A 22,845-nucleotide genomic window follows, 5' to 3' on the forward strand; every position below is an offset into this window, starting at 1 on the left:
CTCGATGATGCTTTGGACTGGTAATGGTGATGACAGTTCTTCACCCAGCAGACGATTTGGCCGGTTGCCCACCGTTGCCTAGGGCAGGCCCAGGATGACAGGTGTGTGCGGAGCGTGAAGTACATAGAATTGGATGGTCTCACGGTGAAGGGCTCCAGTCCGCATGCAGATCTCTTGAGTGACATGGGAAACCCGGCCGGAGCCTAGCGGCCGACCATCGACTGCTTCGACTGTGAGGGGAGAGGAACAGGGGATCAGAGCAATCTTGTGGTGCATGGCATAATCTCAGGACATGAAGTTTCCGGCAGCTCCGGAATCTATTAAGGTGGGCGTGGAGACTACTTGGCCATTAATGGTGAACTCAAGGGGTACAGATACACAGGAGTTGGGATTGAGAGAATCAATGGTCAGACTCACCGGTGCCACATCTCTCAGAGGGGGTCGTGAAGGACAGCTGAGACAGAAGTGACCAGCCCCGCCACAGTACAGGCATAAATTCTGTGACCTTCGTCACTCCTTCTCTTCCTGGGTCAGCCGGGAAGCGTTTATTTGCATGCGCTCACTGGTTTCCGTTGATGTTGGACCGGAGACTCGAGGAGTGAAAAGGTAGCGGGAGGTAGACACAGGGCGATGGCCAGGGGGGCGAGATCGCATCAGATTATCTATTTGAATGGACAGGTGGATGAACTGATCAAGATCCTTCCCCTCATCGCGACAGGCCAGCTCCGCTTGCAGCTCGTGGGTTAAGCCTCGCCGGAAGACCACCTTCAGTGCATTATCGGTCCAGTTCGTCTGAGCCGCGAGGGTGTGCGGAATTTAAGTGCACACTCAGCGGCGGTGGACCGGCCCTGCGTGAGTTCCAGGAGACGATCCTCCGCTCCCTTACCCTCCTTGGAGTGTTCAAAGACTGCCTGGAACCGCTGAAGAAATTCGGCGAACATGGAAAAGGCAGTACCATCTGATCTCCATACCGCTGTGATCCAATCCAGAGCGCAACAGGTGAGCAGTGAGCAAACAAAGGCGATTTTACTGGTATCAGTAGAATGAGACGTGGGTTGTTGGGCGAGATACAGCGAGCACTGGAGAACAAAGCCCTTGCATTTACTTGGGTCCCCCTCGAACTTCTCGGGAAGCGCGAGGCGGGGACTCGCGCTCACGGAGGGTTGAAGCTCGGGAGCGTGGGCAGCAGGTGGAAGCGTAGGCACCAGAGGCGGATCTGAGGCAGAGGTTTGCAGCGCTCGGACCGCTTGTATCAATTCTTCGGTTAATGAAGTCAGGCGGTTTAGTTGGTGATGATGAGCAGCGAGCTGGCTGGCTTGGGCGGAGAAAGCAGACATCGTTGCTGGACCTTCAGTTGGCGAAGTCTTCTGTTGTGAATCATCAGACTTAGTCAGGTCCATTTACAACAGTTTATTATTCAAAGTCAACAGGCAAGGGTCCAATACCAGCAAAAACAGTGTAGCAGGGCAGGCAAGGCGTAAAGGGAACCAGGCAAGAGGTCAGGGGCAGGCAGCAGACGATACGAGATCCAGGAATCAGGCAGAAGGTCAATGAGCTAGTGATGTTACGTATGACACTGAAGCTTTGATGTGCGTATCACACATGCAACACAATTTCTAGTGAAGCCCGTATCGGGGTGTGTATTGGTTTACTAGAGTCACGTGATAGACGACAAATGAAGCCTCACTTTCTGTCCAATCACGTGCGCGTTTTGCTTTGGGTGTTAGAAGGCTCGAACCCCAGATCTTATTTAACGAGTCATTGTTGGCTCAGTCTGGTTGATGGGTTTGTGAGAAGAGAAAATGAATTTATTTAATGAACAAATAAAACACAAACATGTAAGGCTTTTATTTGTACACATAACATTGAAACTATGGAGTGTGTTGTGGTTGCTTCATCTGCCAGAGCTTCTAACACAGGCTTCTGGCTGCTTTATTTTAAATAAGCACCAGATGGCGCTGTTCTCGACACTCTCGAAGCTTTGAATCTTTTCCCGGAACAGTCAGGGGAAAGCCTCAGTGATTCTTGAGGCTTCATTTCCCCATCCCTACAATGAGCAGGCAGCAGACAATCGAAGAGTGAGTTTCAGCAAGGGTCACAAACACAGGCAGAGTGTGCTGTGAGTGTGATTTATATAGGGCTGGGAATGAGTAACAGCTGTGTGTGATCATTACTCACAGGTGGAAACGGGATCAGTGCATGAGTGAGGCATTGTGGGACTTGGAGTTCGGGAGACAGTCAGTATTCGGGCGAGGGTGCCCGTTGGTGGTTACTGAGGAAGATTGCGGGACTGGTAGTCCTGACATATATATATATATATATATATATATATATATATATATATATATATATATATATATAAATTACGAGAGTAAAGTCGAAACACTACGAGAATGAAGTTGGAAAGGAAATTCTGCAGGTGCTTAATCTACCAACATGGCATTACAATTTGTTTTAGGACGTTACAAAATATATATACTTCGCCGGAATAGACTTTACAGGCGAAAACACTTTTCAGACTGGATCCGGACAAATGATTCGATACAGAATGATGCACTTAAAATTTATCCAGAAAGGATTTACGGTGAAGAGGGAGACAGTGCGGTTACTGTTAAGTGTTCTCGACCCAGATGACGTTGCCTATAGACGAGCACGAATACACGTAGGCTTCGAGTCAATGTGGCACATAAAAGCCGTTTCTCAATATGCGTTCTTGTCTGTACTTGTGTTCTTGTGGACATGTGAAACGTTATCAGTCGCTGCCCAAGTACTGTTCCAATTCAAAGTTCACATCTAGCCAAGTCCAGTTCAAATCCCCGGATGTGTTCTTGATCCGCCCCTTTTACCGAGGATGCATCGAGAGGTGACTTGTGCGGACTTGAGACAGCCAGGTATCCCAGAATGCATCTCACACCAACCAGCAAGCGTCAATAGCAGAGGAGAAACCCTGCGTAATTTAAAAATACTGCTGTAATTGTGTCACGAAATGTAGTTTTAAGAGTATTTCAGGCGAGAATGTAGTTGTTTAAAGCTCAAATCTTTGGTTTATTTATAAAGATAGCGCCTATTTGAAAATTTGATCTGACGTTTTCGGAGTTGTGAGAACCAGGCAATCGGACGCTCGCCGCTCATGTACCCCGCCGAGAACAGCCTTTCTCGGCGGGGTCTGTTGCCTTTGGCTTGCTCAGTTGGGGATATTTTGGGGATATTTTGGGGATATTTAATTTAATTTTATCAATCAATAAATTCCTCTTGAAACAAACTTTGTTGTATTATTTTAATTTAATACTGTGAAGCTGCTTTGATACAATCTGTATTGTGAAAAGCGCTATACAAATAAACTTGACTTGACTTGACTTGACTTGACTTTCCTCGGTTAGTGCTTCTGACGTTTGCCGCTGGCTCGGATGTCTCTAGTTTAGTGGTTTAACATGAGATATAAATCGTCTTTTGTATATCTAACGGACGATTTATTTATTAATTTATTTATTTTATTTGTCTCATTAATCTATAATTTGTTCCCTGGCAAAATGTTAAGCTGAGGGCAAAGTGAAGTTTCATAGCTTTATTTAGTCTATTTAACTTTAACGTTGTAGCCTAGAGAGCTGACTTATGTTTGACTGAATCGTTTGCTTTATTATTGTATAGCTTCTTATAACTTTTAGGCTACTTATACTTTTATAATGGCTATTATTGATCATTAAAACTGACATTTAACAAAAAAGGTTATGTCATTTTATTTTATATATTTAAAATATAAAATATTTTATTATACATGTTGCCTTCATTCTCTTCACTGTATGTACATAGGCCTATAATAAAATAAAATGACACAACCCTGTCTCTTTTTGCTAAATGTTAGTTTTAATGATCAATATTATAATGTTTTTTTATTGGTCATATTTTTAAAATGAAAACAAAAAGAGTCAGGGTTGTGCTTTATATTTCGTGTTGTTATAAATATGCAGTGAAGATAATCAATTGCGTTGCCTGAGACACATTTGTGTGGCCATTATGTTTAAGATTTTTTTTAATGAAAATGAAAAGAGGCAGAGTGGTGGTTTATAACATATTTTGTTTTATTTGTAGCCTAGACATACATAAAGAGATAACCGTAGTAGCCAGAGCGAGCTGAGTGACGCTATCAAGTACGCCGCAGTTCCATTTCAGAATTATCGGTTCTCTTGCGAGAGTACTCTCGTGTTGCGTAAGCTAGCTTACGCTACGGGAAAATCCCTTTTCTCGAGAATACTGAAGCCAAAAAAAATTATCCTTAATTTTTGCATTAATTTAAAACGCATTGCTGCACAAACAGACCAAGGCGAGACGGCTCGCTCGCCTATTGGTTGCCCTGCAGCAACTGCTGCAACCTATCGAGGGACAGCTCGTGACGTAAGCACCAATGAGGGCACGGGCGCCCGTGCACGTCACATCCCGCCAGAATAGGCGTGGCTTATGTCTATGTAAGCCAAGTCCAGATAGGTTGTTCTTTGATTTTTCATCTCTTCAGCGAAGTGTTCACATCACATCGCTGTTCTCTGGAGAAGCCTGCGCCGTCGACAAGCTTTTCAGCGGGACGAGCCATCTGCTTCGCAGACAGAAGCCGGCCATCTTCTCGCCACTTCAGCTGCCGTTCCTGCTGCGCTATCCGGCGCCTATATCCTTTCCTTATTATTATTATTGCATTGTGTGTGTTCACCCCGCGACACACGCCCTCCTAAAAGAGCAGAGGCGTTGTTTCAAATGCCTCGTTTCTCCAAGTGCGGCTTCCCTCAGCAACGGGGACCGCCACATCCTGTGTGTTCCTGCCTGGAAGGAACCACGCGCCTCCGCTTCTCTCTTCTGGGTCGCGCCTTAAAAAGCGCCGTCCACAGAGAACGCCGGAGGTCATCCCTGTGAGCGATAGCATGCCGGCTAACTCCCCGTGTGCATCGCTCCCGAGTCCCTCAACTTGCTCACGGCTGGCCAGCGCCCGGTTTCCGCCACCGCTCCCACCATGCTCGACGAGTTAGACAGGGACAATGCAGAAGAGGATAGTCCCGCTGAGGCCGGACCAACCTCCATTTCTCACACATTTCTCAGTTCAGGCGACTGGAAATATCAACAATGCAGCATATAGCCTGTTTGAATACATGCTTATCTGCTCAAGCTGAGCTCGCGGCCAGCTTTCTTACGTACAGAAAGCGAACCCGCCTCTCGCGCACTCCCGCTCATTGGCGGGGCTCGAGCACTATGAGCCTTTAAACACAAGAGCTCGCGGCCAGCTTTCTTACGTACAGAAAGCGACGCGCCCCTCGCGCCCTCCCGTTCATATGGCGGGGCTCGAGTATTAAAAGCGTTTGCCCGCGCCGGCCCTGCCGCGTGACTCACATGACGCTCTCTTATCTGCTCACGCTACGAAAAGATTTTGTCATTTCCCCCCTCGTGGCGAAATCTAAGGCTTTCGTGCCAGAGACCCGTGTTCCAATCCCGGCTCTGGCGGCAGATATAAATTATACTGCGCTCTTCTCCGGGCTCGCGCCCTCCCGTTCAAAGGCGGGGCTCGAGTACTATGAGCGTTTAAACACAGAGCTCGCGGCCAGCTTTCTTACGTTTAGAAAGCGAACCCGCCCGTCGCAATTCACACCCCTTCTGTGGCTCAGTGGTGGAATCTGAGACTTTCGCGCCAGAGACCCAAGTTCGAATCTCGGCTGTGCTGAGTTTTTCTTTTTTTTTCACCAAAGTAAACGAACTCACGCTGGCCCCGCCAGGTGACTGGAAACGTTTCGCTCTCACAGTTCCCACAGCATAGGTGACTGGAGGAGTGTATTGTGCAGCCAACGAGCCCGTTATACAACCCGCTCGCCTGTGCCCTGACCCCGTTTTCACGGCAACCCAGATAAATCTCTAAGGAGCATAATGTCTGTTATCCGGCTCACGCCGAAGGTGTTATAGATGTAGGAATTGTGCCCACTTCCCAGTGCTCACCCCTACACATAAGCACGGCCCGTTCAGTGACACTCACTCATTCACGGCCCACATCAACAAAACCGGCTCAGGCCGCGTGTGTTTCAAGTGTAAGGGAAGTGCCCACTATTCAGTGTTCACCCCTACCCATAAACACCGCCCGTTCAGTGACACACACTCACTTAGGGCTCCCTCTAATAAAACCGGCTCACGCCGCGTGTGTTTCAATGTAGGAAATGTGCCCACGGTTCAGTGCTCACCGCTACCCATAAACACTGGTCGCTCAGTGACACACGCTCACTCAGAGCCCCCATCTATAAACACAAAAGTGTTCTATGTAATCCGGCTCACGCCGAAGGTGTTATAAATGTAGGATTTGTGCCTGCTTCCCAGTGCTCACCCCTACACATAAGCACGGCCCATTCAGTGTTACACACTCATTCACAGCCCATATCAATGAAACCGGCTCACGCCACATGTGTTTTAAATGTAGGAAATGTGCCCGCTGTACAGTGCTCACCCCTACTCACAAACACGGGTCGCTCTGTGACACACTCACTTAGAGCCCCCACCAATAAACACGAAACGCGTTCTGTGTGCAGAAAGCCCATCATTAAACACAAAATGTGTTCTGTGTGTAGAGAGCGCGCGCGCCCTCTAGCAAACACACAGCGACCAGAGCCCAGAAACCATTCTCCCTCTAGCTTTAAGTATAAAAGCATGGGAAATGATCCCGGGCGTGTCAGATTGGGTACTGAACACTATAAAGCGAGGCTATTCGCTACAGTTCGCTCGCAGACCCCCACGCTTCAAGCCAGGGTCGAAACCACGGTGAAAGACGAAGTAGCACATCTACTTGGTGCCGTGATTGTGAAACTGCTGAGAAAAGGGGCTATAGAAACCGTCCCTCTGATTCAGAGCGAGTCAGGTTTCTACAGCAGGTATTTCCTTGTCCAAAAAAAAAAAAAAAAAAGGGATGGCGGTCTCAGGCCCATCCTAGATCTCGGGCGTTTGAACAAAGCCCTCATGCAGAGATCGTTCAAAATGCTCACAACCAGACAAATTCTCGCGCAAATTCGCCCGCGAGACTGGTTTATCTCAGTGGATCTGAAGGATGCCTATTTTCAGATTCAGATAACGCCCCATCACAGGCTTTTCTTGCGATTCGCCTTCGAGGGCCAGAGCTATCAGCACACCGTCCTGCCGTTCGGTCTATCTTCGGCACCTCTTACATTCACGAAGTGCATGGACGCGGCGCTCGCTCCCCTGAGACAATGAGGAATGCGAACATTGAACTATTTGGATGACCGGCTAATTCTAGCGCAGTCAGAGGCAGAGCTGATAGCCCACAGAGCTTTATTACTCAGCCATTTACAAGATTTGGGTCTCCAAATCAACTGGACCAAGAGCTCACTGTGTCCCAGCCAGGAATTTTCCTTTCTGGGGACAGATTTAGACTATGTGTCAGTGACAGCGCGGCTGACGTCACAGCACACGCTGCGGATAGTGGTGGTGGTGTCTTACGTAAACCGCCAGGGCGGTCTCAAATCACGGAGCCTCCGCGCATTGGCGGAACGCCTCCTCGTGTGGTCTCAGCACAATCTGCGCTCGCTAAGAGCAGCGCATGTGCCAGGCTGTCGGAATGTGGGTCCGGACATGCTGTCCAGAGACAATGTTCCCCCAGGGGAATGGTCCCTGCACTCCCAGGTAGTCCAGTTACTATGGGACACCTTCGGCAGAGCGGAAATCGATCTCTTTGCATCGCCAGAGAACGCGCACTTCCCAACATTTTTCACAAAAGAGAGGGACGCGCTGGCCCACATATGGCCCGGCCGCCCGCTTTATGCGTTTCCCTGATCGCACTGTTACCTCAGGTGATCAAGCGAATCAGGGAGAACGTCTTCTCTGTGCTCCTTGTGGCGCCGCTCTGGAGGAACCAAGTCTGGTTCCCGGAGCTGATGCAGCTAGTGAGCACGGCTCCATGGCCGATTCCAGTGAGGAGGGATCTCCTCTCCCAGGCCAGGGGCGTGATTTGGCACCCGCGCCCCGACTTATGGGCCCTGCACGTATGGGCCATCAATGGGTACCCGCTGATCTCCCAGCAGGAGTGCTAAACACAATTACACAGGCTAGAGCGCCCTCTACTAGAAGGCTCTACGGTTCAAAGTGGTCAGTGTTTTCCGGCTGGTGCTCGGGTCAAACATAGACCCACAACGCTGTAGCGTTACGGAGATTCTCTCCTTCCTACAAGAGCTGTTGGATAAGGGCAGGTCCCCCTCAACGCTCAAAGTGTATGTTGCAGCCATAGCAGCGTTTACTAAACCCATGCATGGCCAGCCACTGGGAAGGAACGATTTCATCATTCGATTCCTGAGAGGAGCTAGGAGATTAAATCCTCCCCGGCCCCCTCTGGTTCCGGTCTGGGACCTCTCCACGGTCCTGGACGCTATGAAGGACGGCCCCTTCGAACCGCTACAGTCCGTGGACTTGCGTTATCTGTCGTTTAAGACCGCTTTCCTGGTGGCTCTCGCCTCAGTCAAGCGAGTGGGTGACCTGCACCAAGTGTTACGTGCATCGAGTTTGGGCCTAACGACTCTAAAGTCATTCTCAAACCGAGACACGGCTATGTCCCCAAATTGCTTTCCACTCCGTTCAGAGCACAAGTCATTTCACTGTCAGCTCTCCCAAGATCTGATAGTGAGGGCGATGTGAACCTTCTCTGCCCAGTCAGGGCGCTGAGAATATATGTCGAACGGTCTGCTGCTTTCAGGCAGTCAGAGCAGCTCTTTGTTTCTTTTGGTGGCCGCACTAAGGGACTAGCCACGTCGAAACAGAGCCTCTCCAGGTGGATAGTTGATGCTATCGCTCTGGCTTATAAGTCTAAGGGCCTTCGCTGTCCCCTGGGCATCAGAGCCAATTTCACAAGAGGCATGGCCTCTTCATGGGCATGGTCCAGTGGAGTTTCACTCCAGGATATTTGTATGGCGGCAGGCTGGGCCTCTCTGTCTACATTTATAAGTTTTTATAACCTGGAAGTTCCTGCTTTGCAGGCTAAGCTGTTGTCAGTCTAAATGTAATATTTACTGCTCTGCCCGACTCAGCGCCGCGCAGACTGTGTATTATAAGCGTGCTGCCAGCACGGGTCTAAGACCAACAGATCAGGCTGACTTAGGTCCTTCCTGACTGTGCCCTACACTTACATCTGTCCCTCTGGCTCAGATGTTTACTGACTGACAAAAAAGTTATTAAATCATTCTATTATACGGTTCAGGCCGACTTATGTCGATTCTGACATTTATACTGTGCTAAGCACCCATTCCTTAACTCAGGGATGGTTGTTATATTCTTAGGCGCACGTTCCGTTGGCCTAGATGTTACCCACTATTTGTGTACCCTGGGCACATGCCCTTGGCAACATATGTGTGGACGACTCTAGCACGCACGGCGTTTTACATTGGGTTCCCTTAGCGTAAGCTAGCTTACGCAACACGAGAGTACTCTCGTAAGAGAACGCTCTCGGTTACTAACGTAACCTCGGTTCTCTCTAGATGAGGGAACGAGTGTTGCGTAACCCTGCCGTGCTTGTGCTACGTTCTGGTTTCGCTTCAGTCGATGAAAAACCAAAGAACAACCTATTTGGACTCGGCTTACATAGACATAAGCCACGCCTATTCTGGCGGGATGTGACGTGCACGGGCGCCCGCGCCCTCATTGGTGCTTACGTCACGAGCTGTCCCTCGATAGGTTGCAGCAGTTGCTGCAGGGCAACCAATAGGCGCGCGAGCCGTCTCGCCTAGGTCTGCTTGTGCAGCAATGCGTTTTAGATTAATGCAAAAATTAAGGATAATTTTTTTTGGCTTCAGTATTCTCGAGAAAAGGGATTTTCCCGTAGCGTAAGCTAGCTTACGCAACACTCGTTCCCTCATCTAGAGAGAACCGAGGTTACGTTAGTAACCGAGAGCGACTTGCGTCCTCCCGTCCTCGGGAGTTCGTTCTCCTGAGTCAAACTTGTCAAGTCCGAACTACCAAGGACTCAAGTCCGAACTTTGCGTACTTGGTATTGAGAAACGGCTAAAGTTTGGACCAGGATTGTGGTACCTTTACCTCCTCCGGCAGAGTCTTCGTGCTCGTCTATAGTCTATACACTGTATTCTCGTAATTTTGACTTTATTCTCAAAATATTACGACTTTATTGTCGAAATATTTCGACTTTAATCTCGAAATGCTAGAATTATTATTATTATTATTATTATTATTATTACGTTTCGGTTCATGGCTTCCGTAGTAAAAAACCAAAGCGACTGAGAAAAACGGTAAAACATTAAGCATACAAGACTACAGAGTACCCTTAGAAAAAAATAAGTGTATTCAAGTGTGCTATTAGTGTGCTTCTTTTAAATTTTAAAAAAGAATGTATACTTTCAGTCTACTTTTTATGTAGCCTATGTCTCAGAAATATACTTTATGTAGCCTACTTCTCAGAAATATACTTAAAAATATATACTTAAAATTACACTTAAGTAGAAACTATACTTGACAATTTTTTTTATATAGGCCTATTTGGCCTATACTTGTACTCAATCTTTTGATCGATATATACTTATATAATTATAATTAAGTACTCTAAGTATACTTGGCTTGTAGTAGTTGCGTTTACTCTTTTGATTGAGCAGCCTATTAACATTTTTTTTTAACATAATTTTACATACTGTCTCAGTCTTATAAACATTGTTTGAAAAAATTAAATGATTAAATAAGAAAACAGATGTGTTGAGTTTTTGTGGGAAATTATACTTTGTTTAATAATTTTGGTTAAATAATGCAAGGACATTCATAAACTTTAAGTGTGGCTTAAATGTAAAACTATTTAGTGGCAATTATATGCAAATATACATCAGGCCAATGGCCAATCACATGATATCAATGAGATCTTATTGCGCCCTCTACTTGTAAACACTTGTCTACTAAAACACTGCAGCAATCGACACTATTTTCTGGATGTCCATCAAGATTATTTTATCTTTTTGTTGTTGTTGTAACAGTAACAATTGTTTTAAAAGGTCAGCTAAATTTAATGTAGTCATTAAATTTAAACTAATGTAGTTTTTCGGTAAAAAAAAAAAAATGACCATTGTTTTTGCAACTATAATTTCTGTGTAACTACATTGATATCAACTCTGTACCGCATTAAAACCTCTCTGTAAATGCAGTTTTGTACTAATGTATTGTTTTATTCTGTGCTAGCCTCCGACAATTTAGAAGATGGGAGTTCATGGGAAAATCCTGTGTATCCTGATGCTGCTGTGAGTATAAAAAGTTGAATTCATGTATTTTTAATATTCTAAAATTGGGTATATTTGTTAGGGTTTGATTAATACAAAGAGGGAATGTTATTTTATATTTATATTAAATACTGATCACCACAAGTGCTTACAGTAAGGAATTTAATATAAAGCTATTTTTACAGGTCTTATCTGTGTCCATATGCTTTCATTACATTATTATGTTCATTGTGAATTCCTGTGGGCAGGTTGATGATGTAATGATGTCCTTATCTGCCCTTGTGAGGTTCATTCAGATGTTGTAAAAAAGGAATAGGATTTCACATCAAATTTTATTGTGCACCACTGATGTCAGAATTTCTACTTGTGTTCTCCTCTGAATTCTATTCAAAAGTAGCCTGATTAAGAGCCAGCCTTCCTAACAAACTGTTTCTGTTTGGATTCCTCTAGTTTTTGACTCTAAGATGAAGTCTGTTATTTCCCATTGCATTTATTCATTTGGCCCTTGGCAGACACTTATTCAAAGCAAATTACAGCACATTCAAGCTATACATTTTATTGGTGATGAAGAACATGTGACAAGTACATTGTTGACCTGGTATTCTGATTTTTTTCCACAGACTGCACAAGAGTAGTCAACAAGAAGTGTTTAATGATGGGAAAACACTCAATCTCCCTGCAAATTATAAAATTGGCTGGATGGAAACTCTGGATACTGAAACGTTAATTTCTACCCTCACTATCCCTGGTAGCCATGATGCCTTGGCTCTTTATGGAGGACCATTAGCAAAATGTCAGGCATGGTCACTAGAGAACCAGCTAAAGGCTGGGATACGCTACTTCGACCTCAGAGTGTCTGGCATTGGATTAATAATTATGCATGGACCGATTTACCAATTTACATCATTGTTAAAAGTTCTCAGCACAGTCAGGACATTTTTAACTCAATTCAGAAATGAGATAGTGCTTCTCAGAGTTAAGCCCGTTTCTCCTATGGAGGAAAAAGTTCAGAGTTTAGTTGAAAACATGATTAGAAATGCTAAAGATGTCTGGGTTAAGTCGTCGATTCCAAAGATTGGTGAAGTAAGAGGAAAGATTGTTTTTGTTCAGAAAAACAGCTTTAAGATGGGTATTATTTTGTCTGAAACTGACAAAAAAGGAGACTATGAAGTAACTAAAGTTAAAGACAAAGAGAGAAAGATTGAACAGCATCTGGAAGAAGCTGCTAAGCAATGTAGAACTGGTTCTGCTCTGAGTCTGAGCTACTCGAGTGGCACGAGCTTAGGTACATATATGTCTATTTTTTTATTGCCAAAAACTTTGGCAAAGGAAATCAATCCCTGGTTGTTTGGTCATCTGGCAAAGGAATTTGAAAAGAAACCCAAGCCTTGTTTTGGGATCATAGCCATGGACTTTCCAGGTTTTGACTTGATTCAAAAGGTCATCAAATTCAATAGGCCTACCTAAGATTTTTCAGTCTTTACTTTTTCCCATGCATGGGTTCATCAAGAAATTACTGTTCTCATTGCTTTCATCAGATAATTGAGAATTTTTAAACTGGCAAATTAACAAATATTTCATGTGTGTTATGTTATTTCATTAATAACAAGTCTTTGTTGTCTTATGGGTTTGGAACAACATTAGCATGAGTATGGCAATTATGTTTTTTGTTGATTTTATGTGTTTGATGTCATGCATATTATTTTCAACAAATGTTATGATTTAATTACTGTAATAAAATGTAAAATAGTGCTAGCAAAGATAAATATAGTTTTTGAATGTTTTAATAAAAAAAATGAAACAAGTTTCAAATGTACTTTTCAAATATACCCTAAGTAATATGTATTTTTAATAATAATAATACTAATAATAATGATAATAATTTCCATTTGAACTCAACATGAAGTAACTCCTGCAAGAAAGATTCAAATGATGTGAGGTTTGACCTTGATAAAATCATGAGGGGTCATCTCAGTGATAGCTATTTCATGATTTGTGGTTTTCTTGTCACAACATTGTTACAGTTTTCATGATGAAAACAAAATGTTGGTTGTAATTCGGAAGCAGAAAACATATTCAGTAACCATGCATGTGCGCATATTTTCAGTCATGATTCATCAAAAATAATTATTTATTAATATACTTGTTTCATTTCAGAGTAACAACAATTATGTGTTATAGCTTCTGCATAAAGATTTAGCTGTGTAGTCTGGGCCTTCAAAATGTTGTTTTAACCAGTTTTGAAAATGGCAGTTTTACACAAGGATCAGTCTTTAATTAAAGGAAAGCAGCTTCAAGAACGATATAGGCTAGCACCTTTAGTGAGTATTTGCTCATGGTTTCTATACTGCACTGTTTCCATTTACCCGGCCTTATTCATTGATATGGTGGAGACAATTTAAATTTCAGTTCAAGAATTGAGGTAACCAACCCTGATAAAAGAACACCATAAAACATTGTCAAATTCACCTTTAATCGCAGGTGTGTGGCTGTCCTATCACTGAAGAGCAGGTGGACTGGCCGGTCAGTTTATGCTTTTATCATGCCGTTTATCACGGAGGTGGCAGCTACAGTTGCTCACAACAGTTAACTGCAAAAAACTTTTGTGAGCAATGACAATGACATCAAGTTTAAATAAAAGCTGGCTTATTAAAGATATTTAAATAATAGTTTAAATACCATTGTTATTAATGTCATGTAATGTTTCTGGAAATAGAGCCATTATGTTATTATTGTCACATTTCGGTGTGGCATATAAACAAGAATACCACACGTTAACATTGAAAAGACTCAAAGAACAGAAAGAACTCTTAAATACACAGAGAGGGTAATCAAATAGGGACTGAACACAGTGGAAACAATACCAAAACTGAACTGCATGTTACAATATATACATGTATTTATCTGCACATTGAAAGCCTCCTCACATGGGGGAGAGGTGGCTTTCATGCTGATGTTAAGTTACATGAGAGTCAGTGAAAAATAAAATCCATCCAAATGTGTCTCACCCCTCATATACATTTACTGACATTTAGTTGGCTGGCTTGAATTAAATGAAAGAAAACTTGATTGGATGTGCCAATTGGATGTCCCAAATGTTTGCATAAAATTTGAAAGTTCTTATAAGTCCTTTATGCAGAACGTGCTGTGCTCAACAAGTTCAAAGGGGTTTCTGGTTATCATTTCACATTTCAATAAATAGCTGGTATTTCAAACAGAGCTAAATATAGCACTTCATATATTGAGGTGTGTGATGAAGACGAGCTCACCAGCTCACCTTCGGGGAGAAATGTGAGTCCGTATAAGGATGTAGAAAGGATGGCGCACTCGCAGAAGCACTTTGTGCAAGGTAGAATTTATTTACAGTGCCAATAAGAATACAGTCCACAGTGAAGTATATATACAGATGCAAAACAAAAAGAAAAGAAAACCCTATAAAGTACAACAACAAAAAAATAAAGACGAAAACTCTTAAAAAAAACAAAAAAAAAACGTATCCACGGTACACAAAGGTTTGGTTTGCTTGAGGCACCGCAGTTGCACTCTCGCAACGATTCGTTCATCTTGAACGAATCTTTAATATGACTCGGGACTACCGAGTTGTCTCAGAGAGTGATTCGTTCATTGTGTTGACCGCGCATGCACATTGCGCAACATATGGGTTCTGAATCTGTACTGGAAACAGAAATGATTAGTTCATCTCTCTCGAGTCTTGGGGTTCGGGACGCGAATTTTTTTTTCCCAGGATGGTTGGGGAAGACTCATGAATATTCATTAGGGAAGTCATCCCTGATTGGTCTTAACCCCAGTGACGGGTAGGTTTAGGGGCGGGGTTGGGGTAGGTCATCACATAGACCCCAGTGATGGGTAGGTTTAGGGGCGGGGTTAGGGGTAGGTCATCAGACCAATCAGGGATGACTTCCCTAATGAATATTCATGAGTCTTCCCCAACCATCCTGGGGAAAAAAATATCGCGTTCGGGACGGGTCCGAGTCTTTCGTTCTTCCTGTCAGTCCCATAGTCTCCCTGTCAGTCCCATAGAGGTTATGCTGTCAGTATCGGAAAGAGAAATGATTCATCTCTCTAGTCTTCGGGTTTGAGTCCTTCGTTCTTTTGTCACGTGACTTGTCACCGTATTGAATACTAATACGCTGATTTCACGCAGCCGCCATTTTGAAATCGAAAGTGAGGCTCCGGTGGGAAGAACCCCGGAAGTAAAGATAAACAACAATGCCTTGGACTACCAACCTGAAGCTGCTGCCGCGATTTACACTATTGGATGTTAATATCCAATATAGGATTTTACTTTCTGAATTATATATAAAAAAAATATTTTATTTATAAATTAATTTCACTGTATATAGTCTAAAGTATGAAAGAAATGTATGTACAGTTTTAGAATAACTCATTTTATAAATTAAACACAACAATACGCCATCGCATTCACGACTGTCCTGTGATTAAAGGCGACACTTCCGGTTTTCTTCCCACCGGAGCCTCGCTTTCGATTTCAAAATAACGGCTGCGTGAAATCAGCGTATTCACAACCTTTTTACAAACAAGCGCGTAGTTATTTTTTTATTTACTTTTACAGTTACGTGATGCATTTCTGTTCTCAAATGTATAGGCTATATTTGTGAATTTCTGTCATGAAGATTATTTTCTATAACATTGAATGTGATATTTAAGAGTTGGTTAATGCAAAGCTTTATCCGTATGAAATGGGAAACCACTTTGATGAGACTTGTTTACAGTGTATTATAATTTTCAGTTAATATCATAGACAGATACAGTACAAACATGGAAAATATATTGACTATTCAAGTCTAAATTCACAAATTCAAGTCAATTAGACTATTACAAATTTTGAATCAACTGTAATTTATTTTTCTCTATTGAGTTGTTATATGATTTTTTTTTGTCCTGGTGTTATTAATGAATAAAAATTGAAATGAAGTGTTATGTATTTAGATTTTTTTGGTCACCTTTGAAACAGCTTATAGGCCTATAGTCTATATAATATATTAATGTGTTATATATATTTATATCTTTATCTTAAGTTACGCCCACTTCAAGTTACGCCCCTTCAAATATTTAAGATATTTTGACCACTTGGAAACGTCACATGTGATGTATCTCCAATCTGTCTGCAGCCTGCAAGACTTTAAGTTACAACCACTTCAAGTTACGCCCCTTCAGGTTACGCCCACTTCAAGTTACGCCCCTTAAGTTACGCCCACTTCAAGTTACGCCCCTTCAGGTTACGCCCACTTCAAGTTAGGCCCCTTCAAGTTACGCCCCTTAAGTTACGCCCACTTCAAGTTACGCCCCTTCAAGTTACGCCCACTTCAAGTTACGCCCCTTCAAGTTACGCCCACTTCAAGTTACGCCCCTTCATGTTACGCCCACTTCAAGTTACGCCCCTTCAAGTTACACCCACTTCAAAATATGCCCCTTAAGTTACGCCCCCTTCAAGTTACGCCCCTTCAAGTTACGCCCCTTCAAGTTACGCCCACTTCAAGTTACGCCCACTTCAAGTTACGCCCACTTCAAGTTACGCCCCTCCATGTTACGCCCACTTCAAGTTACGCCCCTTCAAGTTACGCCCACTTCAAATTATGCCCCTTAAGTTACGCCCCCTTCAAGTTACACCCCTTCAAGTTACGCCCACTTCAAGTTACGCCCTTCAAGTTACGCCCACTTCAAGTTACGCCCCTTCAAGTTACAGACTGGTCAGTGTATCTCATCAAAGTCATCAAGAGTTTAACATAAACTTAACATACTAGAGTTGATTAAACTGACTCTTAGCTGTTCAAGAACCGAAATGCTTGTTTTGGTATACAGTAAAGCAAGCTGCAATCTGCATTAGTTCCAGGGTACTGATCATTTATTGCAAGAAACCATATTGCAATGTATTGTTTTATCAATTATTCGTTCCACCTCAACTAGAGTGTAGAGCCAGCACTAATATATCCTTTAGGAATTGGGCTTTATTTCTTTATTTTTTTTTTATATATTTTTTTTTTTAGATAAATAATTTTAAACATCTGATTTTGGTGAAAACACCTAATTTGCTGATGATTACATTTTTTGACTGATGTCAACAGCATTAATGAACAGCCAAATGCACCGCTGACAAACAAACCTTATGATACTTTTGAGACAAATGAACAACAAGCACACTCAAAATCTTTTAATTGAAAGGCAACACAACAAGGGTTTATGCAACCATAATGAACAACACTCGTCTCATTCATGAGGTGGAAAAACAAGTTCTTTGTGACATGCAAGATTTATTGTATGTCTTACATACAATAAGACATGTTTGTCTTATTACAAAAAATTGCTAATTTAAATGCAAAAGAAAAGGCACGAAATAGTTTTTGTCAATTTTAAGTTTTAATTTAAAATGTTTGCGATTTTAATATAAGTATAGGCTACATGGTTAAATATTTTACCACTTGCTTGAGCAACTTAATATATAAATCTATGCAGAAGTAGCATTGAATAATACGTTGTTTAAATTGTTTAAACGTGAATACGTCTATTAAAGAGTGTATAAAGAGAATCGCAATGCTGACAAAACATTATTATAAAAAAATATTTTTTTCAACGATACCAGGGACACCGAAACACCGGGGAACATGAAATTTGGTGGGCATGTAGCCCCACTAGACTTTTACGGAAAAATTTCGTTTGGTCCCCGGGGGCCACTCCCCCCCCACGCTGGGCCCCCCCAAACCCAAAAAATGCAGTTTTTCCTAAATAACTACCTGAACCGTGGCACCGAGGATGAAGAAATTTGTATGGTATGTTGGTCTTAAGGGCCCACATCAACCTAGCCCATAATCACTCATTTGTGATTTGCGCCCCTCCAATAAAAAATGAAAATGCAATATTATTCTGCTTTAATCGCCCCTATCTTCAGTTGAGATGTTCAGAACTGCACCATATTTCATGTGTATGATTAACTTGACATCCTCTGGGGGTATGCTAAGTTTCGTAGAATTTCATCCATGGGGGGGGTATAAAATAAATTCATTTATGTGCACATTTAGTGAATGTACACTCATCGGCCTGTAGATGGTGGTGTTGAGCGAAGGGTTGCTGGTTTAGGATGATACTGTCACACACATACATGCAGGAATACAAACAAATGCAAGCATGCACACACACTGACATCCACACGCACAGACACACACCCATACACACACATACAAATCCACATGCACAGACACACACACACAAACACACACGCGCACACACATGTACGCACGCATACATACACGCACAGACACACACAGACACACACATACACAAACACACACACATACACACACACACACACAGACAGACATGCACATACTACTACTTTTTTTAGGTATATACATAAACACGCAATACAGCCAAATTGCTCCACGTCATTTATTTTTGTGGAAAGCCAGTGCAGGCCTGAGCGGCGGTCATATTTTGTACCGCCATGCGGTACATCTAGTTTTAAATAAAAAAACTGAGATTCTAATTATTGGACAAAAATCTTCCTCACGTAATAACCTAGAATACTGTCTAACACTTACATAAATGAAGGTGACTAGACGACTTAATCCATTTCATCCAATAGAACCCACAGTTGAGTTTTTACCTCCTTTTACAGCTAACCTTCACCAAATGCTGATAAAAGAACATTTGTGAATGCTATCTGAACATGTTCAACGACATTTCTGTCTAGTGCATGTTCTAGTGGTATGATAAAAGGCATCTTGTATGTTTGACTGCCTTGATTTTGCATGTCATATCTTTGAGAGCAGACATTTGGTCAGCTAAGTTTGGTCAGCTAAGATATGCCTTGAAGAAACTGCAGGACTTTCCTTTTGTACAAACCAGATAAAATGTGAGGTATGAACTGAAACAAGTTTGTTGTGCTGTAAGGGCAGAATTTCCTAACACAATTTTGCCTATACAGCGCATATTTGCAAATGAAGTTATTTAATTTTTTAAATATGTAAGTATTACTTCAGCAATAAATTTTTTTGTTGAATCCTCTGTTGACCTGTTATGATTAAATGTACAATACAATGAACTGTATTTTAGTTCTACTTGTTGAGTATAAAAAAAAGTATAAACGTTTTCAGGAAATGTGTTTTGAGTTGCAAAAAAAAGTAAGTTTTATAATTATGACCTTTACCTTTCTATACCCACATTTTGAATATCAGGTAGGCTATTGCTTGACTCAATTCAAATGTATATAGCACTTTTCACAATTTTGCATGGTTGCAAAGCACACAAATGGAACATAGTTACAAAATTAAAGATATGTAATATGAAATAAAGAAACAATATAGTGAGTTTGAAATGGTGAAAAAAAGTTGTATTACTTTGGTGTATTACATAATACACTCCAATGCACCTATACTGTACTAATACACTTTTCCCATTAATGGTACTTTGACCATTGCACTTTGAAATGTGGTCTGCAGCCCACTGGGCTGTCAAAATATGATGAAATTTTAATCGAATTATTAAAATTATCCTGACCATTCCTCAAAAAATACACAAAAAGTTCAAATGTCATATAAATTCAGAAACGTTAATTGCATGAAAAGTAACAACGTAAAATATATTACAATTATTTCAATTCATGCGTCACATTTAATTCCGCAGTCAGTGTAATGCGAGACCGTCAAACGGCCATATCATTTCATTGCGTTTTACATCTGGAGCAGCTGACAGTTCTGCAGTACATTGTTGAGAAATGTTAAGGATGGTTTTGTGTGATGAATGTCTGTAGTGGCGCAACTTATAAATAGATAGCGCTCATGTTGCAGTGACCCGGGTCCGAATCCGGTCTGAAGTGGTTCCTATATTCAATGGACATATATCTGTTCCCATTGTCTCACTGATGTTCTCCTGATAAGCAAGTTACTGGTATACCGGGGTGTGTGCTTTTATTAATGCCATTATTTAAAAAGATTAGATTACTTTATTATAGCCTATTTGAAGCACACAATAATAATGCCATTAGAACACTTCAAGTGTACTTGAAATGTCATTTCAATGTGTTTTAAAATCACTAAAAGTTGGTTATCAGTATAATATTAATGTATGTTCAACACTTTGACAGTGTAATTGAATTGCATTTGTAATGTCAACAAAATATATCATAATAACCATTTCACATTTTTACGTGCTTTCTTCTCTTTCCCATTTTTGTTCGCTGAGGTGGAGCTGCGATGAAATATTGTTCTTGTAAATACTTGAGGAGAGATCCCCTGATATGATTGTAAAAGCGCTTTGGGTGTACAGTAGTACATGTGAAAGCACTATATAAATGCCCGATCCTATCCTATCCTAACGTACGGTGCTCAGCAGTGATAAAAAAGGATTTAAACAGTGGATTTTGAATCTCTTCTTGTAAACTCAGAGATGTGGATTCAGACGGCAATTAAATCACCACACGACCTGTTTGTCAAAAAACAGTAAGTACTAATTTGGCCGGGGATTTTTACGCGGGTTGGGTGAGAAAAAAACACTGATATTATGGATTCGGGCGGCACTAAAATCACCGACTTACCCCTGTAAATGTTTAAAATACCATATATGAACCCATGACATGAGAAACAATTAGCGTCCGAATAGGACTTAACTGACTGTAGCAAATACTGACTGTAGCATATGCTTTCACTGGCCTTTAAAAGCGCTCTTTAATTAAATTAAATTAATAATAAAATAATATAATTAAAAATATAACAACAATCAGTGTAATGACAATTTTATTCTTTGCATGAAAACACTTGAATTAGCCTAACTGAACACTCTCTGGGTGTATTAAAACTTCAGAATTATATCCGTATAGATCAGCAACAGTGATAAGGTAAAGCTAAGAGCGGTCCAGACCAACCTTCCGAACGTATGACTTACAGAAGGTAGCCTATACTCAACTAAGAACGTTTCGGGAAACACGTATAACGATAAGGTACAGCTTGAGGTGTAACTTAAGAACGACGTAGCGTTAAGGAGGTTTCGGGAAACGCAGCCCAAATGTATGGGGCCATTTTACAGGTGCTGGTCATAAAATTTGAATATCATCAAAAAGTTGATTTATTTCAAGAATTCAACTTAACAGGTGAAATTAATATATTATATAGACTCATTACATGCAAAATGAGATATTTCAAGCCTTTATTTGTTATAATTTTGATGATTATGGCTTACAGCTTATGAAACCCACGAAATCAAAATCCCAGAAAAGTAGAATATTACATGTAATCACACAGTAATACCACAGTGATACCATGGTCATTGAACCAGGTTTTGGTTCTTCTGGCAGTGTGGGCAGGTGCAAATCCTGCTGGAAAATGAAGTCAGCATCTCCATAAAGCTTGTCTGCTGAAGGAAGCATGAAGTGCTCTGGAAATGTCCTGGTAGACGCTGCATCTATGTGCGCACGCTGCGTCTATATCTACGCGTGCTGCGACGCTGCGTCTTTAACAAATAAAGGCTTGAAATATCTCACTTTGCATGTAATGAATCTATATAATATATTAGTTTCATCTGTTGAATTCTTGAAATAAATCAACTTTTTGATGATATTCAAATTTTATGACCAGCACCTGTATATGCAAATACATATATCAAGCCAATAGCCAATCACATGATATCAATGAGTTTCCTAAAGCGCCCACAGAACTCTAGCTGTACTAGATCTAAAAACGCTGCTGTGATCGGCACTTGTTTCTGGAGGTCCATCAGGAAGTGTGTGAGGTATTATTTTATCTTTTTCATGAACCAGTAACAATTGTTTAAATAGGTTAAAAACATTTAAAGCCATAACAAATATTGAAATAACTTAAATGTAATAAGTTTTTATTTTATCTGTCAAAAATAAATGATATTTGTAAAAAATAAATGCATTTATTTTTTTATTCTGTGTTAAACTTAGACAATGAAGAAGATGGGAATTCCTGGGAAAATTCTGTGCATCCTGTTGCTGCTGTGAGTATGAAATCACAATTTAAATGTATTTTATTTTATTTATTAATTTTTTGCCAAAATGGGTGAAGGCTTTGGACAGTTAAAAAAGAAAACCATGATCGTCAAATGACTGATTAATGAAATTTATATAAATCTATAGGTCTCATCTCTGCTTGTTTTCAGAATCTTGTGCATTTACCCTTATTTCTTACATTGTTTTCATATTATTTTTTTCTTTGATATAAATCTTTTGGAAGAAAAAATGTGGATTGTACTGATTTAATTTTTTTGGTGGCTTGTATTGTTTTGTTAGATTTTTTTGACTTCCTGACCCATACAGTAAAGCTAAAACATTTTTGTTTATCTCAATTCTGTTATTTCAAGTTGCATTTACATTTATTTATTTGGAAGACACTTTTCCAAACTCACAGTGCATTAAAGCCAACATTTTAATAGTGCATGCATGCATTCCCTGTAAATTGAATGCATAATCTTGCTGTTGCGAGCACCGACCGACTAAATCCCACAGACTCTGATGAGTTTCAGCGTAAACTAACATGATGGAGCTGGTCATCTAACATGCAGTTCCTAAAGTGGGAAAATAGGGGTGGAATAGGGGGGGGGGGTTGAAGTTTGAAACATTTAG

General features: G+C 41.4%; 1 protein-coding gene and 1 long non-coding RNA gene across 8 annotated transcripts in view; both read left to right on the forward strand.

Annotated features, from left to right (window-relative positions):
- Nucleotides 1-22,845, forward strand: part of LOC309484511 — a 66,130-nt gene that overhangs the window by 26,893 nt on the left and 16,392 nt on the right. The gene's annotated exons all lie outside the window — the stretch shown is intronic.
- The window catches only part of LOC309484465 (1-phosphatidylinositol phosphodiesterase-like), a 41,214-nt gene that overhangs the window by 6,288 nt on the left and 12,081 nt on the right, over nt 1-22,845 (forward strand). For 2 of the 4 annotated variants that reach the window (XM_082150820.1, XM_082150821.1), the window contains exons 2-3: nt 11,191-11,249; nt 11,849-12,907. In XM_082150820.1, coding sequence (XP_082006946.1) covers nt 11,209-11,249; nt 11,849-12,695 — 888 coding nt within the window. In that variant the 5' untranslated portion in view covers nt 11,191-11,208 and the 3' untranslated portion in view covers nt 12,696-12,907. Of the gene's footprint in view, nt 1-11,190; nt 11,250-11,848; nt 12,908-21,941; nt 21,990-22,167; nt 22,221-22,845 lie in introns of those variants that run through there. The other 2 variants (XM_082150822.1, XM_082150823.1) reach the window with 2 other exon arrangements.

Source organism: Leuciscus leuciscus (genome assembly GCF_965113295.1).
Source record: "Leuciscus leuciscus genome assembly, chromosome: 20".
Classification (NCBI taxonomy): domain Eukaryota; kingdom Metazoa; phylum Chordata; class Actinopteri; order Cypriniformes; family Leuciscidae; genus Leuciscus; species Leuciscus leuciscus.